This window comes from Thunnus albacares, chromosome 2 (genome assembly GCF_914725855.1).
Source record: "Thunnus albacares chromosome 2, fThuAlb1.1, whole genome shotgun sequence".
Lineage (NCBI taxonomy): Eukaryota > Metazoa > Chordata > Actinopteri > Scombriformes > Scombridae > Thunnus > Thunnus albacares.
Genome location: NC_058107.1, coordinates 24,868,542 through 24,888,800, shown reverse-complemented (window position 1 = coordinate 24,888,800; position 20,259 = coordinate 24,868,542). Strand labels below are relative to the sequence as shown.

Here is a 20,259-nt window from a genome sequence, read left to right as displayed (position 1 = left end):
TGAAAATATGTCAGTTATTCATTGTCACTGCCATATTAATTGCAGTGATAATAACTGCCATATGGCTCCCAGACATTCAAGTGCATGACCTCAGACGTGCGCCTGGTTCATTTGGGAATTACAGCAATTTCAATCTCAGTATTAAAAGCTAACTTCCCTTCCAGCCAGGAGGCTACTCGAATTCTCTACAAAAAGCACAAAGAAGAGTATAATAAGATGATTCACCTCCCCAATACTACAAACCCCCTCAGTCCCTCCGAGGATACCTGTAGCCTATATCCAGCTAAAGATACTGTTCCTTAACAAGCTTTGGCAGCTTAATCTTTGAAGGCTTTTCATTTCATTTTACTTGAAAAGCACAAATTATTCTATCCTTGATAAGCACACAATTCTGTAGTGTTTTTAAAATGAGCTTGATAAACCCTTTGACATGTACACTACTACACAACCACATTGTCCCAGATGTTTAACATGCGCCCCTCAAATGGGTGTCCTCACCATCATGCTTTAAATCCATAGGAGGAAAAGCGTGGATTTTGGGTAGTCTGTCCTCGTTTTGTAGGTATAGCTTAAGCTAATCATAATAATTATTAATGATGCTATAGATTAGTAGTATTTTTGCCAGATTAAGTGTAAAACTGAAACGTGTATTCGTTACAATGTTATCAGTGCAAATTACTGGAAAGACGAATGATGCCATATTTGGATCCGTCGATCCGCATTTTCATAATTGTGCTACCCGCCGATGTGTAGCGCTCAGGGGGGTGTGGACTGGATCGCTCTCGGTCGCGCTGATGTGTGTGTGCGAGAGAGAGACAGAGACAGAGAGGGGGAGTGTGTGTGTGTGTGTGTGTGAGAGAGAGAGAGAGAGAGAGTGAGTGAGTGTGTGTGTCTGCCATAGAGAGAGAGAGAGAGAGAGAGAGAGAAGGAGAGAGAGAGAGAAAGAGAGAAAGGCGCACTCCAGGTTGGCGCAGGCACCGGTCCGGGAGAACTAAGCGTTGTGCACGGCGGCAGCATGGCTTCCTCTCACGGGAGAAGCGACTTGCGGTTTGCAGACTGGATGGCAAGTTTACCGCAGAGCATGCACACTATCCCGCTCACCAACTTGGCTATTCCCGGTAGGTGTTTCTTCATGTGGCACGAGTGTGTTCGGGTGATAAGGATGTCCACCTCTTATATCCGCGTGGATTGCATGGTTCATGTATTCTAGCCTACTAGAAGATAAATAAATTAATAAATATGCTACGACTTTTAACATTTAAAATCTTTTAATACATTTTATGCTTTGTATGTTTCTACTTTGCATCCAGTGAAACTCTCATCACCTAAAATATGGCTTTAGTTTCATTGCACTTTGTTAGAACAAAGGGTAAGACCTGTTGCGCAACGTGAGAGCCATCTATTTCGAACAGTTCAGCTCCCTCGTGTTATGATCCGCTGTCAGATGATAAATAACAATAAGTATTATCCAGATGATTTATTTCTCCACTTAATATTCCAAACGATGGAGGTGTCTGAGGAGAAAAACTGCTACAGTCACAGTCTGAAAATTCCGAATAGCCAGATGAACCATGCTGCTCTGTTTTGTGTAGCACTTTTGGCGTTTGTATTGGGGTGGTGGCCACAGAGGAGAAAAGAGTGGGAGTGGGATGGGTTCAGTCTGTGCACTCAGATGATCGCAGCAGCACTTCCCATTGAATATGAGCTGTTGGATCTTTTTAACCAATCAGTGCGCAGGTCTCCTTAAACTCCATTCAAATTGGAAACGCTGGTTGTAAAGCCCACCACTGATGTGACTGATGGCATGGCTTATTAGCAGCCAGATAATTCCATATCTGCTGCCTAGTGATTATCACACCTCCACATAAAGCGCTTTCATTCTTCATTTTCTTGCATTTCTAATCCTTTGTGCTCACCTCTCTCTTTTTCCCCAAGTCATCAGTCTCAATCTCTCTCTTTCCCTTATCTCTCCATCTCTCTTGCTTTTGAACTATAGAGCTATACACACCAGGTATGTGTTCAGGGTAGACATGTGAAAAGATAGCATTTGATGCAGATGGCTCAGTATTCAATGAGGCGGGGCATGGTACCAGCATTGACCACTGCTCTGAAGGATGTCAAAGACGAATGCAATTTATCATGGATTCAGTCAGATACTGGCCATACACGAGAGACAGAAACAGCATGGCATGTAGTACCTTGTGTATAATTTTGCTGAATCACATGACATGTGCTGTGTTACACCACAGTTCATCCATGCCAAGGCAGCATGGGAGCATGCTCTGTCCCATTTAATTACGTATCATTACGTCTTATTGGCCCTGCAGCCTGCAGCTCAGCTGCTCTCCGTCTATCCTCCATTTGGATACAGATTCTGTAAACATCCTCCGATTCTGTGCACTTTCTTGTGTTTGTGTGCACACATTTGGCATAATGTTTGTCAAGATAAATTCTATAATCTGCAGGATTTTATGAGAACCTATTTAGCAACAACCATGTGTTCCTATAGGAGTCTGATTTCTGTCAATAATGTCTCATATTTCATATCCTATTGTCTCATCTTAGACCACAGCATAACAATTCTTTGTTCAGGCAAGAATAAAACTGGGACAGACAAGAAACAAATGAGACAACTGTTTCATATCCTCCACAAGTTTCATTCTTCCTTGTATTTAGAAAAATATGAAATTTATGAGGTTAGAATCCTACTGTACAATCCTCAGCATCCAACCACTGATGCCTCTAACTCAGTGATGCTATTTATTTTTCAGAAAAAAAGTTCACCAGCCAACACAGCCTGCATGATCCAGGACAAAGTATTTTGGCAATTTGGAGTACTCTACCATGTGGGGGTGATGTGATGGCATGGTGCTCTGCTGTTGCCAAAAAGCTAAACAGTCCCCACAGTGTATGTGTTGCCAGCCTCACACAGCTGTACTCATTAATCACTCTGTATGATTGGCAAGGGATTTATTTTAAGGTTTTGTGGTGACAGCAAAGACTTAATTAGTACTTGATTTTTATGATGTTTTAATGGCATTTATTTGTAATATTTCAAGTAATTGATATGTGAGCTAATGCAGCCAAATGATTTATGTAGTATAAGAGGATACAGTGCATGCATGCAATATATTATAGACAGATACAACATATGCTGTGTGATACATAGTATCTACTTAGTACTATCCATATGTGCTGTTGCCTCTGACTTAAATTTACCTTGCCAATTTCTATGTAAAAATAATTTAAATGACAGGTATGCTGATTTTGGACTTTCACCTCTGCAGTAAATACCTTATTCAGGGTGATCAAATGGTTAGTCAGTTTATTTGTTCGTCTCTTTATTTGCATCACCAATATTTTGGGGAAATATTGGTAGGAAGATCTAAGGGATCTGCATTTGGAGATATAAACTGCTGCCAATCCATGCAGCCTTTTAAAACAAATAAAAGAATCTTAAAGTCAATTCTGTATTTAATTTGTAGCCAGTGGCAGGAGGCCAGTACATGGTAGATATGGTCTCTGTTCTTGAGGAGCCCTGCTGTTGCATTTTGGACAACCTGCAGGCGAGACAAAGCCGACTGACTGACTTCCACTGACAAAGAGTTACAGTAATCAATATACAAAGAGATAAAATCATGTAACACAATCTCCAGGTCCCTAAATGAGAGTTAGTGTTTTAATTTCTCAATGGGGTGGAGAAAGCTACTACTCAGGATATATTATTGGTTATACAGTTGGAATTGGGGGCAAATGTGAGGACCTCTGCTCTACTCTTGTTTAGTCAAAGAATATTTTAAGCCATACAGTGATCCTCAAGGCAATCAGGGAAGGTTTTTAAACAAGGTTGTATACAGCTGGATATTCTCAGTTTAACAATGACAAGAAATTTTACGTTTTCTAAAAACATCCCACCGGAAGTATATTTCACGAGAATATAATAGACCCTGAAATGGAACCTTGCGGTACTCCACAGGAGATAGGTGCAGGGGTAAGCAATCATCCTGTCCGAAATTGATCTATCTTGCCAGTACAAGGCCATGACCTTGAATACCAACATCATGGTTGAGATGGTCTAAGAGAATAGAATGATCGACTTTGTCAAAGGTATCAGAGATCTCTAACCAAATTAAAATTGCATGATTTTCAGAATCCAAAGACACAAATAAATCATTTGTCACCCTGAGGAGTGCTGTTGTGAAACCTGACTGGAATTCATTCAGAAGAAGGGGGAGAGCTGTGGAAAGACAGCTTTTTTCACCCAGAACCCTATATAACAACAAAAAAATTGAGATTGACCAGAGGTTATTGAGTACAGTCATATAGGCTGAGCTGTTGAGCAAGTCATTTAGAGTTATAACAGAGTTATATAGTTGTTTATTGTAGTGTGACTCACAACACTTCACAGCAGCCAAGTGCTTGCAGCAATTCATTGTGGTTGTATCATTCGTTTCTGTAAGAATAAAATACAGTTAAGAACATTTTAATGATCATAACCCATCTGGTCCTCCACTGGTCAGAACCACCTAGTTTGTGTTTGAGCTTTCAGACATGACTCAGCTCTTTCTGTTGGCCTCGCAACATGTCAACCTATCGAGTCAATAAGTCAGATGTGCCAATTCTACACAAGCTAATTGGAGAAAGAATGATGGGAGGAGCAGGAGAGGGAAGGAAAGGAAGAGGGAGTGGTGGCAGATTAAAGATGGAGATCATTAAAGGGAGGGAGGGAGGGAGTAGTTACCATTTTCTCTTCCCAAGCTGATCAGTGGGAGACATGGTGGGCTGTTTTTCTGTAGCTATTGTTAGATCTGCTAGGTGAGTGCTGCAGACTGCCTGGCTGTGCATTTGTCTGACTGAGGTGGTCAGCAAAGGTGTGCTGCTAGAGATACTGTGAATCTGTTTCCCTGTGGTTATGTCACCATGAAACAAGATCCACTGGAAGAAAAATTTCACTGCCATTGTATTTAAAATGGATTTTCAGTATTTTTGGTGTGGGTGTAGACATATGATTTGGGGTGTGTGCAGATTTGCATGAGCATGTATCTGTGTCTTACCGGTGTGGACAATTACTGATATAATTGAATATCTCAATGACTGCTGAATTTAAAAAAAATAGCTATGCTCTGGAAGGTGATTAAATAATCTAGGTCTTGTTAAAGATGCTTTAATTGATTTTTGGCTACTAAGGGACTACAGAGCTCCAATACTTTGGTTTATGACAAAATACTTTCAAAATGAATAACATTGTGATGATTGTGATGGTGCTGATTAGCAAATGCTAGTGTGTGAACATGCTTAACTAAGATGTATAAAATGGGAAACTGATCACATCAGCATTTTAGGATTGTGAGCCTTTTAGCATGCTGACGTTACAATAAACCTTAAAGGATGCTGTGCCTAACAATAGCCTCACAGAACTGCTAGCATGGCTGTAGGCTCTTAGTTTAGTCTTGTTTAAAAAATGGTTTTAGTTTTTACATATCAGAAAAAAACATACTTGAATAACATTTTGACTCTGAATGGTTTGATTTTATTCATAACAGAGTAAATATTGGCTGGGATAAATTAATTTTTCTGGGATACAACAATGCCCACATAATACCAAATTGTATGATTTGCATGAGTGGGCTCAAGGGAGACATATTTAGCCTCTGCACTGGCTGACTATAACAGCTCAAGGCTTTATCAGAGGTAAGAAATGAATAGAATACCTTGGGCTTGGGGAAAAGGGTGAAGGCAATTGTATTAAGTTAAGATATCCTCATAGGCAATAAAAACAAATCCATCACAGAAGGGGGCATCTTCAGTCTTGCCCCCTTGGGGCAGAAGGAAAAGCAGGCCCAGGACTTATAGCAGTAAATCTGCCCATCAATCCCTTGACTAGATCACTCTGCTGCCACTTAAGCCCCTGAACAAGGAGGATGAATGGTATCAGATGCCAGGATAAACACTAGTGCACTGAGATGTTTAAAGGGCAGGAAATCAGCCAGCTAAAAGCCAATGAAAAACAAGGATGTAAAATTTAAAACAAACAAAGGAGAAAATAGTTTGGTGAGAATAAGTTGAAATTGCTCAGACACCAGTCTACTAATTTTGGTTTTTTTTGCTTTTTTTATTTTCTGCTCACCTGCAAACTTTTTAATTTTATAAATTGTTTAAGTAAACCCTTTATCAAAATATCTTTGAAACTGGCATAAATGATTAGTTATGAATTCTCTACATGCTGTTTTGCCTCACCGCTGGCAGTTAATTGGGTTTCCAGCAGGAGGATATTTATCTTGATTCAAAAAGTCAAATAATTCAGCCTCATTGGAAATGTATGCGGTTTGTGTGCACTGCCACTGGAAAGAACTTACTCGAAAGAAAGAATGTAGCAAATTGAACAGGAGTTTGAACAGGAGAGGGCTGCAGAAAATAGATAGAAAGAGCAACACTTGAGGAATTACTATGAAATCATTCAGGAAGATTCATGGATCTCAAAGGCAGGGAAGAGGAGAGGACAGAGGATGGGGAGTCTGGAGCTCATATTTATCTTTTAGTATCATTTACGTAGCTCATCTCAACCCTGTTCCTTTCCATTTCCTTCTCATCTCATCTCTCCTCTCCTCTCCTCTCCTCTCCTCTCCTCTCCTCTCCTCTCCTCTCCTCTCCTCTCCTCTCCTCTCCTCTCCTCTCCTTTCCTCTCCTCTCCTCTCCTCTCCCCAGCATCCTCAAATAGATCTTGAAAGAATCCATGATGTGCAGTAATGATTTGTGATGAAAAAGGGCATGAACCACCGGTGGTCATCTCTGAATGGCCTGCTCTCATTCAGTCAGAATGACTCAGTTAACACAGGTCAATACTCTAAGGTAACAGTCATCAGCCACCGCCATCCTCATTGCCATCATCCTCATCATCATCATCATCATCATCATCATCATTAACTGAATCACTGTGCTATCATTGTCTCAGCTTGTTTCAGCCTTTATCTGTCTCTCTTTTACCCTCTGGCTCATTATCTCTCCTTTCACTTGCCTCACATCTTCTTCGCTGCAGTAGGACATCAGCCTCTTCATGTCTGTATCTGACATGTGATTATGTTACTGATGTGCAGGGAAAAAGAGTTCCCAAAGTTCACATTCTGCACTTTAGAAAGCGCTGTGCTGTTCGGCCATTGTGTCAGTTTCTTTGACATTATGAATGACTCATATAAAGAAAAAGCTGACATTCATTTGTATTATTCAGAGATTTTATTATTTTCAGTGCGCCTTTGTGTTTGTCCATTCACATATCTTCACATCTATCAAAGCTAATTCCATTAAACAGCGTACGAGAAGGCAATTTGAATATTGTTTACAACAAGCAGGTCATTCTAAATGATGGTCTGCTGCCCCTTCAATCAGTGTGATCAGACAGACCCAGAGCACATTATTTGTGTATGTCTTTACCAATGAATTAGGCATTGTGTTATAAAGAGATTAAGGTTTTTTCACAAGGGAAATAATGTGCAGAATTATTTTTATCTGGTTATTAGTGGATTGCATTGAGGAAACAGTGGTAACAGTGGTGCTTGTTTAATTATACACACACTCCATTTTATAGTCATCATCTGAACCACATTTTTGTCATAAAAGTTCTGGCAGTGAAACATAAAAGAGAGTGAAAACCTGGTAAACATCTGCCTAATGGATGTGGAGTCTTAGATCTTGTAGATGCTTGCAAGAAAAAAAGATAAATGACTCAATTTGATTTGTATGAGCATTGATATTTGTTGTCTGCACTCGTTATTTCAAAAATGAAATGTTTCCTCACATTTACAAATGAATGTGTTGCTCTTGAGACACAGTACAGCATTAGGGTGTAGAAATTACTTTACTTTCTAACATAAACAATAATTAATCATGTTCAGAACTCTGGTAGAAAGGTTTGATTGTGTTGGATTGCAGTTCCCACCTTGTCTGCACAGCTCTGTCTGCAGATTAATTTCTCTTACAGACGTTCTGCACACTTTGCAAAATATTTGGCCCTCCAGGGTTGATATCATTCTATTTTTTCCTGGTTAGATAGTTTCTCTCTGCAATGTAGCATAATGTACAGGCTTGATGTCATATATATTTAAGGCAATGCTAGTTAGCAAAACACAAATAAGCTTTATTAGTTTGCCTCAGGAGCTTTCATTACAATCTGATAAGCTACAGACTGTTGCATAATCCTAGGGGACTGTTGAGTTTAGTTTCTATGAGCTGTACTTCTTTCCCTAAGGTATCCTAACAATGAATACCCCAAGAACACCCAAGTCTTCACCTATTATGTCTGTTGTAGGACTGAAATCTGTTAACTGTTAATCGAGTAGTCCATCAACAGAAAATTAATCAGCAACTTTTTTGATAATCAATCAATAGTTTAAATATTTTCTCAAGAAAAAATGTCAAACAATGTGTAGATTTGCTGCTTTTTATATTTGCCTGACAGTATGTGATTTAAATTGAGTATCTTCAGACTGTTAGTTGGACTAAACAAGCAAGCTTTATGAATTTCGATGGGCATTTTTCAGCATTTTTCTGACATTTTATAGACCAAGCCATCAATAAATGGAGAATATTGGTAGATTAATCGATAATGGAAAAAACCCTCAGTTGCAGTCCTAGTCAGTTGTGAGGTTTCGTTACAAAGCTTTCAGGACTGAAGCGAAATCACTGTCTGCAACAACAACAGAGCCAGCTGTTGCAAACAGTTAAGGTCACACTCTGTGCTTCCATGACCTGGGTGATACGGTTCAGCCTGTAGTGATGCTGTTTGCTGCCCTGCCCCAGGATTCAGCTGTCTACCCTGCTTAGGGTCATTCTCTGGCGCTGGAGTATGGATAGCTGAAGGTCGATTAAGGCTTTGTGTCTGTGTGTGTTCGGAGAGCAAGGGGGGTGTATGTTTGTCTGTGTGAAGGAGTGTGGGAATGTGATGAAACAAAAGAGGAAGAGAAATTGATTAATTGATTGCCATGATGAGAGCAGGAAGAGGATACCAGAATTATTGTCAGCCTAATATGCATAATATGTGCAATCACACAAACACACATGCGTGCATTTACTTTTTTCTCATTCTCAAACAGTCATGGAAGGACAAGTGACCTTCAGACCTAAGTAACAGATTTCACCTTGGACTGGTTTCAAGGAAATGCTTAAGTGTCACCCAGGAAGGCATCAATGTATTGGCAGACTTTTACTGATACTAATGGGATGCCTGTAGAACTGGCTTCTTTTGTATTTTTTTCTTAATACAACTCTTAAAATGGTAGTTATGAAATAAGCTCCAATGGTAGTGAATGGGAATGTGATTGTGATGCTCAAGACATGGAAAAGTACATCTCAATCTAATCCATAGACTCCAGATGTACGAATTCTGTGATATTTTAGTTAGACGATGATGAGCACCACAGTTGAAGGGTCAACTTATTCATAACAAGTACTTTTGAATTTAAGCTGCAGTTCAGCACCCCTATCTGATCCAATCAGTCAATCCAACTCTGCCTGTAAAGATAGTTCTTGATATGCTCCAAAAAGGTGAAATAGTTGTCATCCAACTGAGAAATATGTTGAGTCAAAGCCAGTAGTTTTTTTTTCTTTTCTTAATTTTTTGTCTTTAATTTTCTGTCAAAAGATATTATCTAACCTCTTGAAAATGCCTTAAAACCTTCCCATTCATTTGATGATGAAATATCTAGCATATTATTTGCACTTGGGAAAATGTTAATCTGAAATAAAATGAGCAAAATCTAGTAAGTAATACAGTAAGAGGGAGTTTAAGCTCCAGTGTGATTGTGTTTTATTGAGATCCATGAAAACAATATCAGTCATAAGAGGAGAGAGGTTGGAAATAACTGATATATGTATATAATTCTACTTTATGAATAGGATGAAACAGATACATGTGGAAATTTGAAGGATTTGTGAAAAATAGAAATGAGCCTTTCTGATGGGGTCTAAAATTGCAAATTGAGTCACTGAGGACTGGACTAATTTAGCAGAATGTGAAGGATTATTTACAGTGGCGGCATCTGTCCAGCATTGGGTTTAACCAAGAATTAAAGTCTTTATTTAAAATGCACGCCCAAAGGCACATAAAATATCATAGAGTTTTGAAAAAGAAACAAAAGTTACAATGTCTGAATTGGAAGCATACCTCATACTGCATTTTGACCAAAAGAACAGATGCACTGAATAATCCACCACTACAGTTACATACAATACTTGCAATTGGCATCAGTGAACAAAGAGATTTGATTTGTGAAAGACAATAGCCATACCCTTTCTTACTGCTAACATGAGATCCCAAATATTGCAGATGTTTTACCACATTTGACTGGATTATAATCCATGCATTTCACATGGAGAAATTTAAGACAACCTTGACAAAAAATCCTCAACACAAGGCCCAACATAATTGTTGTTTATGAATCTTGCAACCACACCTCATGACCTTCCTCAGTGGATTGAGTTGCTCAGTTGTTAGGTCATGTGATAACAATGAAACTATCTCCATGACAACTGAGCATATGCTAAGGAAGGCCATGAGATGTGGTTGAAAATGTCAGAAATGCTGAATTGCTGTTTCTAAGGTCAAAAATATACAGTAAGCCCTTAAACTCAAATTAAGACAACCTATTTAAGACTATTGAGCTAAGACACGTAGATTATATTTCACGAAAAAGTACGAGCAAACAATAACCGGTGGTGTAAAAAATACGTAGAAACCACCAACTGACATTAGAGAGTTCACTATAAAACTGTAACTTATACGAGAAAAACACAAAACAATAAGAAATGCATTGTTGTTCTATGAGAGTTCTGTTCTGCCCGAGAAATGTGATGGATGAAATATATCAGTCTGTGTATGCACAGACTTGCTTTTTTTCCCAAGCTGTCAGAGTTCATGACTTACGACCACAGATGCTGTTATTCAGATAGTATTGTTGCCATGGCACCAGCCTGTTTCCCAGCACTGACCCCACTCTTACATCTGTGTCCCACCACAGATATAAAACATGCAGCGCTCAGTTACCTTCATGCAGACTCATGTTTGTATCCTCTCCAGGTTCCCATGATTCCTTCAGTTTCTACATCGACGAAGCGTCTCCAGTGGGCCCTGAGCAGCCAGAGACGGTGCAGAACTTTGTGTCTGTTTTTGGCACGGTTGCCAAGAAGCTAATGAGGAAGTGGTTAGCTACACAGACGATGAACTTCAACACCCAACTGGAGGCTGGGATCCGTTTCTTTGACCTACGCATCTCCACCAAGCCCCGTGACCCCGACAATGAGCTGTACTTCGCCCACGGGCTCTTCAGTGCCACAGTCAGTGTAGAGTTTTGGTGGTTTTTGCTGTGATTAATTTTTAGCAAGGCTTGTAGTTGCTAAGAGATGTTGGTGCATTTGTATGTGTGGCAGCATATTTATGTGTGAGTGCAAACTGAGAGCTTAAACATACAAGGTCCTTCAGATATTTGAAGTACATCACAAGTTGTTTGCTTCCCTACATTTAGAATCTTGAATGTCATAATGGAGATAATTTACTTGTATTCACATATTTGTGCATGTGTTTTTTAAAGGTCAGGGAAGGTCTTGAGCAGATCAGTAGCTTCCTGTCAGCTCATGCCAGAGAGGTGGTGTTTCTGGACTTCAACCACTTCTACGGCGTGCAGAACCTGCACCATGAAAAACTGGTGGCCATGTTAAAGGAGGTGTTTGGAGAGAAACTCTGCCCAGTCGTCTTCGCCCAGGAGGTATTGTGAAACTGAAGGCTGTCAAATTACACTTAAAAGGCAATAGTATTTTTCAACCTTGACCCGATTGTCCCATCATTTGGGGTCTAAGTGACCAATGGGGATAAACATTTATTGAGTTGGTCCAGTATTGAGTGAGATCGCTTCAGCTGGCAGCCACGAAATGGGCTGCAATGTAATCCTAGAAAGTACATCCAATTAAAGTGCTTGCTTTTACCACAGACAGGCTCAGATTGTTATTATAAGTGTCTGACAACAAAAGTAAACACAGGAACTAGCCAACTGTAGCAGCATTATGGCTAACTGCATAGGGAAGTTAGGGTCATCCCAGGGAGTTGGACTAAAACCTGTCCTCAAACATTTATTTCAGATGCTTCTTACCTCTTCATTGAAAAAGGACACATCTCAGGCGCACATTTTTGTCTTGTGTTCAAAGGCTTCTCATAATTGTTGTTTTCCCAGCCCTTCGCAATAGTGGTTTCTGTGTTTTGATCACTTGAAGATGCAGAATGGTGGTTATCACATCCTTAATCATAGTTCATTTTTCCACTCAAAGTTTGCCCTTTGCACAGAAGTCATTTCCTGCTGTGTGCACAGGTTCCTCACATTCAATTGAATTCAGGGCACTTCTCAGGGCACTTTTCACATAGAGCTGGTCTAGACCACACTCTTTAATTTACAGAGAGAGAGACCCAACAATTCCCCCATGAGCAAGCACTTGGCGACAGCGGTAAGGAAAAACTCCCCTTTAACAGGAAGAAACCGCAAGCAGGACCCGGCTCTAGGGTGGCCATCTGCTTTGACTGGTTGGGTTGAGAGAGAAGGGGGTGGGGGGTGAGGGGTGGGGACACAGAGAAGCAGACCAACAACAGCAACAGATACATGACTAGCAAATACAAACAGCAGCAATGGCAGGAACAGCAGGAGAAGGACAGGAGAAGGACAGGAGAAGGACATCCCCACATCAGCTTGGTTCATGGGGTTTCCTGCGGATGACAAAACACAAAGAACTCCGGGGAAAAAGTCAAGTTAGTAACATGCATTAATGGTAAATGAATACATGCAGATGGAGAAGAGGAGAGAAGAGCTCAGTGCATCAATGGAAGTCCCCCAGCAGTCTAGGCCTATAGCAGCATAACTAAGGGCTGGTCCAAGGTGAGCTTGGTTGGCCCTAACTATAAGATTTATCAAAAAGGAAAGTTTTAAGCCTACTCTTAAACATAGAGAGGGTGTCTGCCCCCCAGACTGAATCTGGAAGATGGTTCCACTAGAGAGGAGCCTGGTAGTTGAAGGCTTTGCTTCCCATTCTAATAATCCAGCCTAGAAGTAACAAATGCGTTGACTATTTTTTCTGCATCTTTTTGAGAAAGGATGTGCCTGATTTTTGCAATATTACATAGGTGAAAAAAGGCAGTCCTTGAAATTTGTTTCATGTGGGAGTTGAAGGACATATCCTGATCAAAAATAACTCCCATCTAGAGTAGCTATATCATTAGATAATGTGTTTCTAAGGTGTTTAGGGCCAAGCACAATACCTTCAGTTTTGTCTGAGTTTAGTAGCAGAAAATTGCAGGTCATCCAGGTCATGCTTGGAGTTTAGTTAACTGATTGGTTTCATCTGGCTTCATTGATAAATGTATTTTGGTATCATCTGCATAGCAATGAAAATTTATGGAGTGTTTCCGAATAATATTACCTAAAGGAAGCATATACAAGGTGAAAAGTATTGGTCCAAGAACAGAACCTTGTGGAACTCCGTGTCTAACTTCTGCCTTCAAGGAGGATTCATCATTAACATGTATGAACTGAAATCAATCTGATAAATAGGACTTAAACCAGCTTAATGCAGTTCCTTTAATGCCAATTAAAAGTTCCAGTCGCTGTAAAAGGATGTAATGATCAATTGTGTAAAATGCGGCACTAAGATCTGACAAGACAAGTACAGAGACATGCTGCTTCTCTTTCTTCCATTTTCTCACATTCCACTACACTTCACCATGACATGATGGTGTATGTGAAGAACTTGGAAGCAGGAACATCAATCAGCTATCAAATTCATCAACCCTTCACCAACTCCCATGCCATCACCACCACTCTAAGATCATAGTTTTCTGTCAGGTTCTGCTGCTTAGAGGGAGCCTGATGTGAAGATAGGGTGAGGGTGAAGTGTAGAGAAGAGGAAAAGGCCAATGGTGGCTTGTAGACTCGGTGAAAAATAATGAACTTCTTCTAAGTGTTGTAGGGGCATACAGGGTGGTGTTTAAATTTAGAGCAAACAAAATCGACTGGGATTCTTTCCTCCACAGGTGTAATATTCCCTCCATTGCTCTCCCCCATTTACTCAATTTATGCTACTCTACTTTTTTTACTTATTACCCTTTTTCCTCACAGTTGCTCTTCTATACAAAGTTAATCTACTCCACCACACTTATCCAGTAGTTGTTTGGTTTAAAGTAAAGGTTATTGTACAGCTAGAAAGTCATTATTACACGAGGGGGGATCAAAACCAGAAGATCTTAGGTATATTGGTCTTGACCCGGCTGACCATATATTTTTAATAATTTGTTGAATTATTTGAAATAGTATGTATATATTTTTTGTTACTATCGATATAGTAACAAGTAATTTAACTGAGATCTCCCATATATAGTATACTTGTGTCCATACTATATACTGTAGCAGAACTGAAATGTAAAATGATTGCTGGTAATCCTTTTGTCTGTTAACATTTTTCTGAATAAATGAAAACAAGAAATACATGTAAAACTGCACAAAAGTAATTTGTAGTTTTCATTCTTTGTACTTCTGTGAAATAGGATTAGCAATAGGTACAAAAACCCAAATTGAAATGATTCTTTATATTATTGTATTCTTTTAGTCCTTTATTTCTTTTCTTGATTATACATTACAACACTAGATATAAAAAGTGGTTGTTGTCTTCAGAAATTACATACCTTTTCCTATTTGTATCCATCCAAATAGACATGGAGCTAGTAAGTAAGCTGCCAGGTGAAGGTTTGAAATTATCTCTGTCACTCAGCACAGTAGGTGCTCTTTACTATTCAATATCCCTGAACACACATCTCCCTCCATCCTCAGGTGACTCTGCAGTATCTGTGGGAGAAGGAGTACCAGGTGCTCGTATTCTACCACCACCCCATGGCCCTGGAGGTGCCCTTCCTGTGGCCAGGCCAGATGATGCCTGCTCCCTGGGCCAACACCACCGACCCAGAGAAGCTGGTTCAGTTTCTCCAGGCCTCTGTCACTGACCGCAGGTCAGCCTCTGCATGTAGTTCACAATGGACATGCAGTGTGCTTTATTCATGAGGTTAAATGGAACAGAATTCCTGTACTCTCTGAGAGAATGATGTTTGCCTAAAGTGACTGTATATGTATCATTACCTTTGTTTTATGTTTTATAGCATTATAAATGAGTCATAAAGTCCTGCCATGAATGGTCATTCCAGCATGATTTTGATTTGTTGTTATAACGAGTTCAGGAAGTAATGACCAATTATTTCATTTGCTGTAGTTTAAAATAGCTTACTGCTTCAAATAACATGAGTCAGACTTTTAAAAGAGGGAAATGCACAAAATACAACAATCTCTGGGTTCTGTGACACTTGAGCCTCTTAAAGAAAAGAAAATTTCCCACACTGAAGGCTCACTTGCAAAACATTGAAAGTAAAAATACGTTTAAACCCAGTGGAACAACGTTCATACATAGTACATCTAAAGGAAACTGCTGACATTAATGCGAAAGCATTTCAGGAAAACCTGACACAAATTTGCATGTGAAAATTTAGTGAAAGTTTTTTTCCTGTCATAATAAGACATTTTGCTTCTTTGAAGGCACTTAAAGTAATTAATTCTAAACTAAAAAATAAGTCAAGTTTATTTATATAGCACCTTTGTAGATCAGATATCATAAGATGCTTCAAATAAGTAGATAAAAAGACCAGTGAAAATTCAGCAAAAATAAATTGTCTTCTTCTTATCTCTTGTAGGAGGAAGGGGACCTTTTTTGTGTCCCAGGTGGTTCTCACACCAAAGGCCAGCACTGTGATGAAGGGCGTGGCTAGTGGACTGAGAGAGACAATCACAGAAAGGTGTGTACACTTGTGTATGTGTGTGTCTGTGAGAGAGAGAAATGCAGACAGAATGAGCAAAATGTTTCACATTTGTGTTCAAAATAACCCTGAGATTGATTAAGATGCAGGGTTAACACCAATGGTTGCACAGGATATTATCCAATATATACACGAGCATCATGAGATTAAAATTATAGCAACACCTCAGGCACCGAGGGCCACAGAAGTGACAGGATTTACCCACAACAACTCACAATAAAATTGTATGGCCTTGGATGCACACACACACACACACACACACACACACACACACACACACACACACACACACACAAACAGTAATATGTGAGTCATTGTGGCATTTTATAACTAAATCCAGAGGCTTGTTGATTTCTACAGGTTTCCCCAGGCATTTGACACTGACCTCATTCAAATTTTTTTTGAGCAGCTGCCAGAAACCTGAGGCAATGCTTCTCATCCTTCTCCTCCCTCTTTTTATATCTCCCCTTCTCAGTAATGTTTCCCCCCCCCAATTTACCCTCAGCATTGTCTGTATTTCACTCCCTCTTAATGTCACCAGTTTGTTAAAAGCCTCAGCAGCCAAACCATCAATTTTCCTGACTTGAATTATTCATTTGATAACTCCACTATCAGCCATCCTCACCAGGCGTTTGGTTACTTTGATGTAGGCATCCTTCAAAATTCCATCCATTCGTTTTGCCACACAGACTGCCAGTATAAGACTTAACAGAACAAGAAAGCAACCGCGAGGAGGAGACAACTCATAGAATTTTGTCATGCAGAAAGCTGGGCGAGGCATCTGCAGGAGTAAAACCCTCCCCTGGTGCTCAGCTCACATGAACATGTCCAGCAAGTGTTCAGAGTGTCATCCTCGCAGCTGGTGTCTGGCTTGCAGACATCCCATGCTGCGTCACAGAGATCTTTTATCACAGCGTGCCCCTCTCCGTGATAAACCAGCCAGCCATGAATCATCCCTTCTTCTATCCCTCTCTATATCTTTTGTGACTTTATTTCCCCCCCTTGTTCCTTCCCCTGACGTGTATGTGTTTTCATGCATTCCCCCAGGGCCTTGCCGGGAATGATGCAGTGGATCAGATCCCAGAGACCCGGGGAGAGCGGCATCAACATTATCACAGCTGACTTTGTGGAGCTTGGAGAATTCATCAGCGCTGTCATCACCCTCAACTATCACCTGGATGAAGAGGATGATGATGCCACCTGAGAGCCCGCAGGGGGCGTCAGGGAGCACAGTCACCACCACCGCCAGTGGCTGGGTCTGTGCTCTCACTCTTTTCTCTTTGGCATTTATTTCAGGAGAGGAGCTGCTCCTTTCACTTTATTTAGGGCTATAGTGAAATGAGAAATCAAATGGAAAGGGGGTTGAAGGAAGACAAGTTGGGATTTGGAGAAAAAACACTGGTGTTTGTTTGGAGCACTATGAGAATGAGGTTTTGTTTGTTTCCTATTTTTCAGATGAAAAATTGTTTTTTTTTCCCAAAGTGAGATGTTCATTTTCTTTACTTCCTGTGCTGTAAAAAATAACTGCTTTTTCCACACAAATGCACTGTTTTTAGGCTTACTACTTCATTAAGGGTAGGTTCCTCAGAGCATATCAACTTTCTGCTAAATGTATTGGTACATCATTCTTGGTATTCTGGTGACAGTGACAGTCTTTTTCAGAGGTTGTTTAAAAAAAGTCTGTGTAAATTAAACTATTGAAATGTAGGCCGGTGTAAGTAGCTAGCAATTGTTTGTCTTGTTTTGAAAATCTGTCCAAGAGAAGTTTTTTTTTTCTAACAATATGCGTCCCTGGTCAGATCACTGCAGGTGTTTCTGAAAACCTCATCCAGCAGCTTGAATACAGTGTGTTTAAAATGTCTTATTACAATATGTTTATTCAACGCGTAGACATAGAAGTGAAGTCAGCTTGCAGCCCAGACACCTGTGCACACTGGTTATCCATTAATTCAACTCCTCATTCCAAACCATAGTGAGAGAGTGTGTGCAGCTTGGCTAGCTGAGAAAAATGTACCAATTGTGTCATGTGTACTTTATCTTTGGTGCATCTAAACCAATTTTCCCATTGTCAGTATGTTTAAAACTTTAAGACAAGCATCAGCTTGTCGCTGCAAGGTAACTTACAAAAAAACAATTTGTTTAGGAAAGCTAGAAATGCAATCAATGCCACTAGTCATTTCTAATGGTTAGAATCCAGCGTGACAGATTTATTGGATTTTCTGGTGGGTGCTGAGTCGTGATAGCCAAGTATAAAAATACAGTACATCTGGCTACAAGAGTGTATCCACCGTCCGTGTATCTTCTGCTGAATGCTTGCCCCTTGCGTGCATCTATACTTACTGCTGTAGTGCAGTATACAGTATGTGAGTCATCATGAAGTGTATCATGTTATTGTGTCTTTCATAACAACAGGTGATAAAGTTGCTTAACACTCACTGAGAGACCCATTTTATTTCAAGTCAGAAAAGGGAAAACATCATAAGTTAGGACTCTGGAGGTCTTGATGTGACAGCACTGGGGGAAATAATACAATAAATCTTTAGTTAAGATCTAGCAGTAGCTCTCTGGTGTCTACTTTATGAGATGTTTCATGTTTCTCAATGTTTCCTAAGCCCTGGATTTCTGGTATATCAATACTGGTGCAATACATTTAGTACACAGTCCTTTATTTGTGTTTAATGCTTTCATTCTTCCACCCTTCAAGATGGAAAGGTACATTGACGTGACACCCAGAAATACAATGGAAATCATTTTATTGCAAGGTTTATACATTTATGCATGAAAAAAGAAATCGCATACTAGTCAAACATCCACACATTATGATCAGTGTGGCATTTTCTGCAGAGAATGTATTCTGTAAGGACATTGTTGTCTAGTTTGGTAATGTAAAACCAAAACAGAAAACTCAATTCTTTAGATTTGTGAATGTATGTGTCTTGTGAGTAACTGTGCCATTTCTAAAAGTCTTGTGTGATCGAGTGACTGAGTTTCCGCTAGAAGGTCATGTTTGTATCGTATGCTTCGGTGTGTAAATGAAGTTTTACAGTTCAAACAGTACTTCTTTCACTTCAGTGTGGTTTCATGTTAAAATGTTTTATATCGTGGAAAGTTTGTACATACTGTAATTGCAAATAGTATACTGCGGATAAATTGTAAAGTATTTGAATTATTGCGAAGAGTCATTAACAACAATTTCTTAACTTATACCTTAACTGAGCTTCTTGTTTTTCATATTTATTTGGTACTTCAGTTTCGTGCATGAACCAAAAAGTTCTACTTAGTATCTTTTGTTGTACACCAACAGGGTCCATGAGGTTTGTGCATCTCTCTTGTTATTTTCTGCATATCGTTCTTAAGAGCATGGGTGCAGCTGGAAATGTTTTTACCCTTTAAGACAAATCTCCAAATTAATTTGTTTTTTTAAATGTTGCTCTGCCACTTCCCCATTCAGATTAAGAATTAAACCACACAAATGAGCAGACTTGAAAAGGCTTGCAAATTGTGTTGTAAAGACATTTGTGTCTTCCCTGGTCCAAACTGTTGTCATTGCCTTTATGTTCTGATGTGAAAAGAGTCCTTTGCTGTTGTAAAACTCAAACATTCGTTCAAATGAAAGTGACTCTGTTCTAAGTGAAAAATGGCCGATCAAATAAAGCTTCTATGCCTACTAAGCGACTAAGTGAAGTATCATTTCCTGACCTGTTTCTGGCTTGTTGAGTGGTGACTGGTTGTTTGTTTGGTTAGTTAATGATTGAAAAAAAAACATTATTGAAGCCATTATAATTACATTTTAGTTTAATTCAATCAGCAGTACTCTAAATCTAAAGTAGATTTGCAGCTTTTAAGCTAACATGCCTGTATTTTATTCCCTATCTGTTCAGAGTATCATCCTAAAATCATCCAGTTACCAGGGTGATGAGGATGGAGGTGGGTGGGCAGCGGTGCCCAGGGTGACCTTGCTGAGACTGTGCTTTGTAATTCAGCGTCTGACATCCATTCTACAGCCAGGTGTGCTCACGAAGAGGCAACAGAGATAACTCAGACACTGAGTGGTGCTGTGTATGTGTGTGTGTGTGTGTGCATGTGTGTTCATGTGTGTGTGTGTGTTTTTAGTGTGCTTTGCAGCTCTCAAGTCTTGAAAACCTCAGTGTCTTGTTGAGTTATTCTGACCTTCTGTCATGTGATTTAGACAGTGTAAGCTTGTAGCTGTCCCATAGGAAATCACTTGGAAAATGATCAAGTTATTTTTTCTCATAATATGGTTAATTGACTAAGCACACTTGCAGTTATCAGCAACATCATGTTACACACACATGCATATACTTCCCTGGAAGGTGTCCAGTACAACAGCCGTGTTATGATGGTAACCACAGGCT

The 20,259-nt window shown here is 39.7% G+C and overlaps 1 protein-coding gene across 1 annotated transcript; it reads left to right on the top strand.

Moving 5' to 3' along the window:
• The first annotated feature begins 919 nt into the window (after nt 1–919).
• plcxd3 (phosphatidylinositol-specific phospholipase C, X domain containing 3) lies at nt 920–19,558 on the top strand. The gene is made up of 6 exons (XM_044374536.1): nt 920–1,118; nt 11,069–11,325; nt 11,580–11,753; nt 14,853–15,028; nt 15,761–15,862; nt 16,931–19,558. Exons 1-6 carry the CDS (start codon nt 1,016–1,018, stop codon nt 17,085–17,087), a joined length of 969 nt encoding a protein of 322 aa, XP_044230471.1. The 5' UTR covers nt 920–1,015; the 3' UTR covers nt 17,088–19,558.
• Nucleotides 19,559–20,259: the final 701 nt, after the last annotated feature.

Excerpts from the sequence above, each read along its gene's own strand:
- plcxd3 (XM_044374536.1), top strand. The coding sequence starts at position 1,016 with ATGGCTTCCTCTCACGGGAGAAGCGACTTGCGGTTTGCAGACTGGATG. Across the intron at positions 1,119-11,068 it reads CACCAACTTGGCTATTCCCG|GTTCCCATGATTCCTTCAGT; the intron begins GTAGGTGTTTCT and ends TATCCTCTCCAG. Across the intron at positions 15,863-16,930 it reads AGAGAGACAATCACAGAAAG|GGCCTTGCCGGGAATGATGC; the intron begins GTGTGTACACTT and ends GCATTCCCCCAG.